At 39.5% G+C, this 12,584-nt stretch overlaps 1 protein-coding gene across 1 annotated transcript in view; it reads left to right on the top strand.

Annotated features, from left to right (window-relative positions):
- Positions 1–11,411, top strand: part of ATP10A (ATPase phospholipid transporting 10A (putative)) — a 114,206-nt gene extending 102,795 nt beyond the window's left edge. The window contains exons 16-21 of the mRNA XM_008498077.2: positions 2,746–2,871; positions 7,319–7,519; positions 9,022–9,102; positions 9,193–9,297; positions 9,648–9,835; positions 10,534–11,411. Coding sequence (XP_008496299.2) covers positions 2,746–2,871; positions 7,319–7,519; positions 9,022–9,102; positions 9,193–9,297; positions 9,648–9,835; positions 10,534–11,239 — 1,407 coding nt within the window. The 3' untranslated portion in view covers positions 11,240–11,411. The remainder of the gene's footprint in view (positions 1–2,745; positions 2,872–7,318; positions 7,520–9,021; positions 9,103–9,192; positions 9,298–9,647; positions 9,836–10,533) is intronic.
- Positions 11,412–12,584: the final 1,173 nt, after the last annotated feature.

The following is a 12,584-nucleotide window of genomic DNA, read 5'->3' on the forward strand; positions in this document are numbered from 1 at the left end:
ACTTAGTTACTAGTGGGTGGATCTCTGACCAGCATTGGCTGGATGTTTTGCTGGAAATGGAAGAAAGGCATCCTTCACATAGTGCACAAGTTGGCTATAGAATTTTATTCCATGGGATTTCATGAATGCTGTAATTTAATTGGGCCAGCACACTAATTTATGGAGGAAAAATTTAGCTGAGCTATGAACTTGTATGTCAACTTTGTGCTTTTTTTGATGTGCAGATCACTAGAAGCTAGGAGAGGGCTCTGTAGAAAAGTAAGTGTTTTATTTATTCATATACTCTTCCAAAGGCATCCTCCCTTGGCCATTGGAGACCAGATACTAAGGAAGATGGGTTTCAGCCTGACCCAGAAGAGCTATTACATTTGTTTTCCTTTTTTATAATCATCCACTTTGTTGAGTCAAAGTAGTCCCCAGGGCAAATGGGTGTCCACCATCGCTCCTTGAACAGATTTCAGGCCTGCAATCCAGTAAAAATGCTTCTCCAAACATGTTAGCAGCTGTAAATTAGACTGGAAGGAAGCTGCCACCAACATATTCAGATATTCATTGTGCGTGTGACATCCCAGGCATAGAACCTATGAGTCTAGCTCTGGTGGTCAGAGAGGGCAAGGAGAAAAGGAAGTCTTGGATTAAGCTGATACTCAGTGTATTTGTGGTTCCACAGCCTTCTCCAGCCCCTGGGAGCAATACAGGCAGTCCAGGCTCCAGAGAGCCCAGAGGAGAGTGGGTTTATGGGGTCCTTTCCAAGCTGATCGGATTAAAAAAGTCTATCTCAAACTCCTTGGGTTTTATAATCTCTTAGGAGCCTATCAGGTCCTCTAATCTCTGTGTCAGTTCAGATGTCTTTTTTTCCTAATGCAAACATAGAGAGCTCACAGCATTTTTTACTCCACTCCTCATTACACCTCTTTCAGTTGAGTTCATACACTAAAAATAATCAGTCCTCAGATGCCCCTGGCGTTCATAATATATTCAAATCTGAAAGCTATTTGCTCATTAACCCATTAAAATCCCTGGGTTTTTTTTCTAAATGAAAGTTCAACATCACGGAAGATGTTTACAGTTCCCTTCCTTTACTGCAAGGCCCTAAGGAGCTACGCAGGCTTCTTTCCTATAAACAACTGTCAGAATCTTGCACATGGCAGGTACTCAGAAGGCACTGAGCATTTAGATATCTAAGCCAGCAATACTCTCTGATTTATTTTCTTTCCACATTCTATGGAAGTGTGTAGAGCATGAATCACTTTTTCCTGTGAAAAAGCTGGAAGAAAAAATAAAAATGTGAAAATCGAAGAGATATTTTGAGACAAAATAAACATGCAAATGTAATTGGATAACACCATCTTCTTCACTATGTTCCTCACTATAATCAAAAAAGAATTAAAAAGAAAAAAAAAAAACCAACACGTCTCACTATGTGTTGAGAAGTACTATGTTAGAATCACAAATGAGAAGTAGCTTGTGGTTTTGTTTTGACATAGGGATAGGCTGAAAGGGAGTGGAAGACAAGGAAGCAGACATAGCACAGCTCTGTTCTCAGACTGCAAGATAGATGTGTGTCCTCAAGAAAAATCATACTGTTCTGTGCAGGGGGATTATGAAAAGTGTATTTCAGTACCTGAGAAAGCCCAGAAAGTATCAACATATTTAAAAATATCTCAGTGCTTATGTACATTTGTGGCTTAAATTGCAAGACATTATTGCACCTTCCATTGTTTTAGAGTTTATTTTAATAGCTTCTGTAAGCGCCTATCTGGAAAAACTGAGCCCTTTTGATGATTTACCAAGAAAGGGAATTAGGAAAAATTAAAAGGAAAGGTGTATCTCATCTAAAAATACAGCCTAAATAGGCTATACAGAGTGTGAGGAAGACATTGCTCCTTTGAAGATTTCCACCTTATCTCATGGTTTTTTTGCTAAATTGTGAGGAGAAAGGTGATTTTTATCAAAAGAGAAAATGAAACATAAAATAATATTGAATTATATCTTAGAGTGATCCCAGGGATATGGAAGATTATAAACCAGCTGTGGTAACACCGTCGTTTGCAAGAAGCCCTCACTTAGATGTACAGGACCCTAAGTTTTAGTCAGAAGTAGAGAGAAACCTGGTGATTCATTTTATCAGTGTGATTTGGCAGCCTGCAGAGTCACAGAGGAGTCTCATCTAGTGTGATACTTTTTCACAGACAGTTTTAGAAAACATGCGATTTAAAAAATCTCTCAAAACATGAATATCTCAGGACAGCTGAGTAAACTTTATAAGCCATAAATGTTAACTAAAACTAGTGGTTTTATTGCTTTGTCTTTCAAAGTCTAGTAATTATGATGCAACCACTTTATAGTGCTTTTCTTATTTCATTCTCTGGAAATCCCTCTTGCCCCGTAAGTACCCTGTAGCTTTTACAGAGGGAGATGTTGCAGCCACCTAGTAGTTCACATGTGAGCCCTTGAGTCTTCATGCTCATGCAACTGCAATTGCCAGCCTTTCTCCCAACACTCTCTTCTTGCTGCTGCTTGTCACCATCTGGAAGATGGACTGTCATCTCCTTTGGGTGAGCCCAGCTGCCAGGTTTGCTCACCTAGACTGCAGATCACTGCAGCAGTAGCTGCATTTCAGGTGCACCCTAATGGATTTCAGTCGCCATTTTCCATTGACTGTGGAGATGATTATGGATCCACAACTGTAAGTGCTGAAGGTGACTCTTAGGAGTAATGATTCCAACTTGTCTTTCCTTAAAGGCGGTGATGGCAAGTGACTTTGCAATCCCAAGGTTCCGGTACTTGGAGAAGCTCCTGCTTGTTCATGGCCACTGGTGTTATTCCCGACTCGCCAACATGGTGCTCTATTTCTTCTACAAAAACGCAGTAAGTGTTTGACTTGGCAGCTTTGTGGCATCACGTGTTTCCAGGGTTTATTTTGTGCTAAGTGAGCTTTAGGTCAGCCTTCAAATGGTTTATAAATAAGCTGCAAAGAAATGTGCAGAGTTGAAAGACAGCTGGCTGCCATTTGCAGAAATACAGGGCCTACTCCATAACAGCTACAGTGTGCTGCTGAATGTGCAAATTAGGTAACAGAAATAACAAGCACTGCTTTAAAAAAGTTTCTTTATGGAGCAGTTTTGCAGAATTTAGCTGGCTAGACATAGGAGTCTTTAATGCCAAAGCTATCCAGCACTGGGCCAAAGCAGCAGTTGAGTGTATTTTCTCTTCCTGACCCTATCCATTTGCTGCTTATCCCTTTGCTGTACATATTCCCTTGTGGCCTGAGGCAATCTGAGTCCTCTCTGTTTCTCAGATGCAGAGATTGGGAAGGTTTTTTCTTGATATACCTTACTTTCAGCTAACCAAAGGAGTCCATTAGAAAGGAAGCACATTGTGGTAAAGAACAAACTGTGGGTTTGCATTTTCTCCCTGGTGTATGAAAGGGGAATTAGTCCAGTGCTGGGCAGTGAGCCAGCAGCAGCTCAACTCCTTGGCCCTAACAAAGGCCCTTTGCATTGACCTCAAAGTACAAAGATGACTGAGAACTGCCAAGGAAGACAACCAGGAATTCTATCGGCTGTGTAGGAGTCACTGGCAGGCACACAGATCTGCTCACTTGCAGCACCTACAAATCACCTTGGGAGCAAGGGGTATGAAGAAGCAGGAAAAAGAGGTGAGCCAGACCTCTCAGACTTCTGTTTGCTCCTAGAAGGCAGTGTGTGAACTGTGAGCAGGATTTTGTCCTCAATATCAGAAAAAAAGTAGCTCTCAGTTTTTAAAAGTTCCTTTCCAAATTTAATCTACTCAGTTTTTTCAGTCAGTGGCAACTTTTAATGAAATACCTTTTGTCCTGATTAATCCCCATCTGACTTTGATCTGAAGGTAGGTATTTTGTCAGGAGAAGATCGTAATTTGCTCAAAAATTTGAACATCACAGGAATACCTAAGGGAGCTAAAGAAATAATAAAATGTCTTTGTGTTAACACAAGCATGTTAAAATATCATCTGTGGTTTTGTCAGAAAATGCATGCAAACAACATTCTAGACACAAAAGGAAGAAGGGACTTAGACATTCTGAACTGCTGCCTGAGTCTGAAATAGCAAGCAGATTTAAATAATTCTGCACTGGGTGGGGAGCCACCTGCTGAAACACATCAGTGAAATATCTTCTGGTGTTCAAAGTCTTAATCCTGAATGGTGCTGAACATCTGTACTCCCACCCCCAGGGCTGTATGTTTCCAGGATATCCTTTGGCTTGACAGTTTTGCATCTGAACTTCCAAGAAGTGTGTGCAGAGGCATCCTACATTAAAATAAAATTTAAAACAAGTAATACATATAAGACATTCCAGCAATCAGCAGCCAGAGATGTTTATACATCTACATTTTTGTTCAGCTCTTGTAAAATCTTGCTTTTCCTTTGGAACAAGTCCCCTTGATTATGAGTATTATTTCTCATGCCATTTTTAGTAAGACATTTTCAGAAGTTGCTGCCTCAAGGCTATAATATAACTGGAGAATACCTCTGTGTTGGCTCTACTTTGGCAGCCTTGAGAGCTTTCTGAGCATTACTTGTTGCTATTGATTCTAAAATTATAGTGGGGTACCCAGCATATAGACATAAATATATTTGACACAGCGCCTGCCCTTAAGGAAAGAATATTCAAACATGAAAGATGTGAGCACCTGATCCCTTTGCAAGGAGACTACTCTGGATGATTCTCCACAGAGAGTCAAGTTAACTGCACTGCAGATATTCTGCAAGTGTTCTGTTTTCTCAAGTGTTTTTTTCCCCATTTGCTTATATGATGAAATTTTTCATTCTCGACTAGAACCTCTCTAAATTAAAGTTTAAACTACAAATTGCTGCAAAAGCCATTTGGAAACTCAGATTACCTATCCAAGAAAATGTTTGGTTTGGTGGAGATAATAAAAATACAAGTGAGATATGTAGTAAAACATAGGATGACTGGAAATATCTGAGTTGATGAAAAAACATTTAATGTAAACCAAATTCTACCTACACAAGCATGCACTGCTTCTTTCCCTTTATACATTATCTCTGCAAGACAGCACTGGACATTTTTGGAAATGTACTTCATTCAAAAAGAAGTTTTGTCTGGAGCCACATAGATGAAGCCATCTCATGTGGGGGGAAAAATTAAACCTTTTTTATTGAAATTCTAATTCAGTTTTTCATGTGAATTTCTTTTGACTTTTTCTGGGGAGACTATCTTGCACAGAAGCAAGAGAGAACATTATATTTGAAATTAAATTAAACTAGTTTAATAAAAAATAAAATTTCAGGGCAAAAACTTGATTTGTGCTTAGTTACTGAAATGTCATTCATTTGTACAGCTTTCTGTGACAGCCCGGCTGATACCAATACTAGAGGTGGTAAGAAAATTTTCAGCTATGTTCTTATCAAACTACCAGTTTTTGTCAGAGCCAAACTGTTTCCAAGACAGCTTAATCTTAGCAAGTCTCTGGAGAGGAAAATGGTTTAGGTCCAGGATTAGATGGATTTTGTTTATTTCAAATGAGTGACATAAAAGTATTTAAATCTACGTATTTATTGCAACTCTGTTTTGAGAAAAGACTCACAAATTGTAGTTGAGTTTCTGTAAAGGAAATAAATTTCAATATCTGTTCAGTTTTGAAATGAAATTGCCACTTTCCAGCCAACTTTACTGAAGAGGATAAGCTGTGGTAACTCAGTCTTATATTGGCCAGAGGAAGATTTTTTTTTTTTTTTTTTTTTTTTTTTTTTTTTTTTTTTTGCTAAAATGCATTTACAGAAACATCTCTAGAGATGCTACTTAAAACAAATGCTACCGTTTAACTTTTCATAGGTTAACTTGTAGCACAGACTCACAAACGGGAAGAGGTATTTGTCTGCTGATATACAAGCCACTTCAACATAGTGCTCAAACACTGCCTGAATATATATGTCTAAAATATATATGTGTGTGTATGTTTATATATACATTATATATATATATATATACACATTTATACACACATATATATATACATATATATATATACACACACACACACATATATATATACATATATATATATATATATATATATACACATTTCCATACAGCAGGCTTACCCTCTTACCCAGTGGCAATTCCCCTTCACGATATTGGCTTATTCTCTTTACAGAAGTTTTCACTAAGCAGACCATAGCTTTCTCTTTTCTCCTGCATTTAGACCTCAGCCATATTTTGGCACACAGATAAAACAGATCTGTGTTTTCCTCTGTATATCCAAAAATGCTGAGGGGTTAGCATACTCTGGCAGGCTGAAAGCTTTTGAGAACAGAATACAAAAAGAAGAGGAAGCGAAGGGAGAGATCATGTAATTTCCTTTCTTCATAGTAAAAATGGGGAAAACTCTTGAGGGACAGTTACCAAGGTTTTCCTGGTTGCTTTCTTTTTAGTATTAATCACTTCACAAAGAATGAGAAAAGTTGTGGGTTTAGGAGGACCAAGACTGGGAATTTTTTATGTTCCATAGGAACCTGTCTGTCTTTTTCTAAGACTCAGATGAGATCAGCACCTTTCCAGAGCCCTGTAAGCCTTGGGATTCTCCATGCTGTGGAGATTGTAGAAGAGACATGACTTGTGGATTGACCCTTTTTGGGTGATTCCAACCCAACTACATGAACAATCTCGGTGTAGATGTGTAGGCAGCTGATTACATTACACAGCTGAAGAGCAGAGAAGACTGAGGAATCAGCACTGCTAATCTGAATTTCAAAGCAAAGAGAATAGTTAAGACAACTTTGCTGGACCTTTCTGTTTCACCTCTCTCATTGCTGCCAGTGTCATGTTGATCTTGCAAAAAAAATCCACATTTACCTCTTGTAGACCAGCTGAGCCTTCCACAACATCTCAAGCCAGCACAAGATATTGTTATGGAGTTACTTACTCTTACAATAGTAATGTAAATGCTATGAGATCAGTACTCATATACTTCAAGGTCAGTGATGTCTGTGAGAGCTTTTCACAGTTAGTTAAATTGCACCTCAGAGTTTTTCAATTAAACTGAAAGATAATTTTGTGTGAAGTCTTCCTTGACACCTGAGATCTGAGGTTCCAGCAGCACAAAGACTTGCATGTGTGCCAAATGTTTGCAGCTTTCCAAAGTCTCAGGAACAACAAGTTGAGGACTAAGTATTCTTGTTCACAGATTTAATCAGAGAATAACAGACAGTAGACAATTCCTTGCTGAAGTGGAATCAAAAACATTTCAGAATGTAGTGGAATGATGACCCCCCCATTATTGTCATATTTGCAGCATTGCTTATTCTTTTCCAGATGTTTGTGGCCCTTCTCTTCTGGTACCAGTTCTACTGTGGGTTCTCTGGCTCAGCAATGATTGACCAGTGGTATCTCATCTTCTTTAATTTGCTCTTTTCTTCACTTCCACAACTGATTACTGGTGTGCTGGATAAGGACGTGCCAGCTGAAGTGTTAGTTGCTGTTCCTCAGCTTTATAAAAGCGGCCAGAATATGGAGGTAAAAACCTCTTGATTTTTCAGATTTTTTTTCCTAGACACCTTTAGTTTCAACCAAAAACCAACCCTGCTCCCAAAGGGTGATTGACTGATATTCTGATAAACAGTCTGAGAAGTAACTATTATTATTTCATGGTATTTTTCATCCAAGACAATGCAATTAAATGTCAAAAGTACATTTCAAACAAACAAACTAACTAACTAACAAAAACCTTTTTTCTCAAATATTTAGTAGGAGATAAGTCTTAATGCTTTAAGTTCAGAATACCTCCCTCATGGTCCAGGCTCACAACTAACCAAAGAAATAAAGCAGATTACACCTTGTAGAGACTAGTGCAGACATCCACAGAATAGTTTCACAGTAGTGAAACTTCAGGGCCCAGCCCTTTAATATCAGAAATGAAAGATGGCTTTAGGAATAAGCACAAAGGTCAATAGACTTAGACTCTGAGGGAGCTAGTCACCAGCAGATGACAGATTCAGCTGAAATGTCTTTTGAAAACACCTTGTCCCCATCTGCTTGAATTGTACAATGAAAAAGAAGAAATTGCAGGAGGGATTGGAGCCAAACTATTTCTGGTAATTACAGCTACAGTGCACTGCAGGAAAAATCTTTCTGCTTGGCAAAACTCTCCATATTGAGACATTGCTTCCAAGGCAAAATCTTTTCTTAAAAGTATCTGACATTGTGCCTTCTGAGAGGAGGCAGTGAGTATCTTTTGCCTCTAGCTGTGCACCTGCATTTGGTACACTAAACTAGTAGCAATACTAGTAGCATTGCCAGACACTGTCCTGGAAAGATGAAAGGTAATTTTAGTGTAACTTATTCATATAGCTTTAGTCCAAATTCTCAATTTTTTCACCCAGCTGTTGCTCTCAATTTGCTGCATTTCGTTTGTTCCAGTGCATTGCACTTTAAAGATCTGTGACATTAATACCTTCCTTTTTTCACAATTTGAAGGTGATAGAAATCTTCTAATGTCTTAAGCTTGTTGGGAAGTGGTATCTGCCTGTCATAAGCTGGCAGACAGAGGAGAGAAGTCTCCCAGGTTCACAGAACAGTTTTCATAATCAAGCCTGGGGACCATTCTAATTCTTTGTTTGAAATCTAATGAGCTTAGTTACCTAGAAAGGCTTTTTAAAAACTTGCCAAATATCCTGCTTCAGGTAGGATCTCTTTCAAAAAGATATCACCAATTCAAAGCCAGAACAATTACAGAATAAGCTAGGTTGGAAGGTCAGATTCAAATTGCACTCTCTGCAAGGGGTAAAAACCCACCCAAAACAAAAAAACAAACAAGAAAGCAAAAGGGTGTCTTCCCAGAACAGAAAGACTTCCAAGTTTACTCATGCTTCATCCACAAGAGTATCTGACTGGCAAAGTTGTGCAGATATTTGTACAAGCCCTTAAAAGTGCCATTTAAAGACCCATCCTCAAATTACTTGTTCCAGCAAACAGCATTTTCATTAGTCTCTGATTTTCTTAACTTTTTTGTGCCACAGGAGTACCAACCACACATGTTTTGGATGAACATGATTGATGCTATGTATCAGAGCCTGGTTTGCTTCTTCATCCCCTATTTTGTAAGTGTTTGCCTTAAGCCATTCTGTCTCTAGCATTTTGAGGAGGAGTAGAAATACAATTTGGACTAAATTCTTTCTCCTTCTTTACAGACTTACAATGATTCAGAGGTGGACATCTTCTCCTGGGGAACTCCCATCACCACAATAGCTCTTTTCACCATCATACTACATTTGGCTATAGAAACTAAAACTTGGGTAAGGCACCCACAGTCGACATAGAAACCTCACAGGCATATACATAATTCTTTTCTTAATGCCATTTTTTAAAAATGGAAGATGGCTATTTCTTCCCTTCATCACATTGCTTTTTAGCAAGCATTTTAAGTAAAGATGAAAAGATTTTTAACTGTGATCTACAAACAACTTTGTGGGTTTGTATCCATAATAAGAATTTTTGAAAATACAAGGCTCTAAACTCTTCACTCATTTGGCTCCAGAAATTAAAATAAATATAATTCAGAATCACAGCAAATTTCTCAGAATGTAAAGAATCATTATTCTTTTTTTATTTGTGTTTTTTTGTTTTCTTGTTGTTGTTGTTCTAGACTTTCCTTCACTGGTCATCTTGCATCTTCAGTATCCTTTTATTTTTCTTCGTGGCTTTGGTTTACAATGCTTCCTGCCCAGTATGCCATCCTCCATCCAATCCCTACTGGACTATGGAAAGGCTGATGGGAGACCCTATGTTCTACTTCACTTGCATTATATCACCAGTCATTGCCTTGCTGCCCAGGTATTGTATCTTGTCTCATACCTTGTCTCATCTGTGAAAGCACTTTATGTGTATGGTTAGGAGCACAAGAAACATTTCTTTTTCCTCTCCCTTTCTTTCTTATGGCCTTACCAGCCAAGTCAATTTATTTCAGATGCTGACCCCATGAGGTCAGGTTGTGTAACCTTTTCTCTGCTCCTGATCACAGGAACAGACCACAGCTCCTGGCCACAGACCACAGAAGTGGGATAGATGTAGGTTGTTGGTCAAACCTCCTGACCAGGCAGAGATTTGCTATCCTCTGAGGTTTTCCATGATGCTTCCAGAGTCAGCCCTTTCTCCCATAACATGCACAGTACAGAAATACTGGTAGTGTATTGTGGACTTACTTGCATACTTATGGATGCAGGAGGCCTGCCCTGCAGATTGATCCCCATTGCCTTTGGATTTCCATCAGGAAAGATGAAATACTGTGTGTAATCACAAGGTGGATCATTGGCTAAAAGTGCAGTTTTATTATACTGCTTGTTAGTAATCAAAATACAGTATTTTCATTAGAACAGCTTTTCATCTGCAAGCTTTCTTGTATCAAATCTGAGAAAGGCACATAAAACTCTTTGTTTTCTGTGATGTACTTTTGTCTTGGATACTTTCTCTTATTAATATCTTGGGTGCTTCCTTCTTTCAGTTATTTTCATGTGCCTATTCTTCCCTTGCAGATTTCTCTACAGAACCCTCCAGGGAACACTATTCCCAACCCAGCTTCAGCTTGGACGCCAGCTGAGTAAACTCTCCCCAGAGATTCGCACCCAGCTCCTGACCAAACTGAATGTAAAGGAAGCAGTACGTCAGACACAACCTTTTGCAGGCAGCTTCTCACCAAGCCTTGGTTCAAATGCCAGTGATTGTTACAAGGCTTATAACCAAAGTACACCTTTGCCAGCAGCTCCTCAAACAAGCGAGTCACTTTTCCAAGAGCACATCAAGGCACAGCACACAACAGATCAGACTGTGGCTGCTTCTCCCCAGGGTGCAGTGCTGTATGGGGGAAACACACGCCCCCCATCAGCAGGTAGTCTGGAAAGGTCCCTGGGATTTCATGCAGCCAGACATGGCACTTCAGAGATGGAGTCATTGCCTGTGGGAGTGACATTCCCGTGGAGCTCAGCAGTCGAGCAAGCAGACTTCAGCTTGTTGAAGTGGATCACATCGACTCCGCTCTTCAGTCGCATTGGGACTGTTTTACAGGTGTCATCGAGCAGTTTACAAAATGAAACACAGGATGGGGGGGGTGTGCTTGGCTCTCCTTTGCATGTGGACTTCAAAGGCTTAAAAGAACAGAGCTCAAATAACTTGCAGGACAAAACGAAAGGGACACCAGCTGATCATTGTAAAACTGACACTTGCGAGAACACCTTTTTATGACGTGGGCCTTAAAAATATTTATATATTTTCTATTTGCACACACTTCTAGTGAGATTACTCTTATTTGTTTCCAAAGATGAAACAGAAAATCAAAGGTACAGAATGATTATTTAAGAATGTTTAAATACAGTATATTGAAATAAGAGCTTTAAATATAAAAAGAAACACTTGAAAGTTCCATTTATATTGTTTTATTTTTTCATCTCATTTTGTAAGGAAATGCTGTCTCTTTATTTTTCAGATTCTTTTCTTTTATTCTGACACGTACTGTAAAATCAAAGAACCTATCTACCGTATTCAAAAGGATTAGATTCAGCAACAATTCCTGGTACCATTATAAGCCATTCAGTAATCAAGGAGGAAAAAACATGATAGTAAATAGACACTGTATTCCATCTGTCATCTGCTTGCCAGGGTGTTTTGTCACTGGAGCGAATCACTCAGCAAGACTATTGAATTATTCTACATCTCTCTGTAAATGTTAACAGTATCTCACCACCACATTAGTAATACTGGTATTTTGTAAGTGACACCATATTTTGATATTGCAGCCGTAGCATTTCATGTGTCATGATAAAACAATAAATAAATGACCATCCATATTGCAAAGTGGCTTCTCAGTTTGGCATTAATATCAATTCAGCCCTTCACTTGGAGTAGCTGCATCTGGCAGGCTGTTCAACTTCTGAAGAAAAGCTGCAGCTTCTTAGTGAGGAATGGTTTGGTGGCAAAGAGCTGGTGCTTTGTGTCCACTGTAGAGTTTGACCTGTGAGGGTCTGTGATCTTCTGTGCCAGAGCACTACCATGAGTGGGCTGGTTTTGCTGAAGCAGTCAGTCCTGCTTGTGAGGAAAGGTGGAGTTTTGTTAGGCACCTGCAGTGTCATTACAGCCAGGTTAAATCAAGTTGTTGGTGACCAAGGAAAGGGGCATGGCCAGCTACCTGTGCTGAGGTGGTTGAGCCTGCTCTGAGAGAGACTGTGTCCTGTCCCCAAAGCAGGGAGCTGCACTGCTTTCTGAGGTAATTCCTGAGCTGACCTTACATCATCATACACCACAGCTTGCCACTGGTACATGGGTGTGTGGCTGCACTGTGCCAATCTACCTTTTCCCTGGGGATTTAACCTTGGAGAACTGCTTGGTTTTTCCGTATCTAGTCACCATGACCACGTATGAAGTCCATATCTAGTCACCATGCACTTCTTCTTTGTTGAAGGTTATCATACAGCCTACGCCTCACTTGTCATAAGTTCTGCAAGGCTAGAAGTTGTTCTTGCCACTCTCTGCAAGGCAACCTGGCTCCCCCGTGGATTGCCTCAAAGCATCAAGCCACAGTGCCTATCGTGTG

This window comes from Calypte anna, chromosome 1 (assembly GCF_003957555.1).
Source record: "Calypte anna isolate BGI_N300 chromosome 1, bCalAnn1_v1.p, whole genome shotgun sequence".
Lineage (NCBI taxonomy): Eukaryota > Metazoa > Chordata > Aves > Apodiformes > Trochilidae > Calypte > Calypte anna.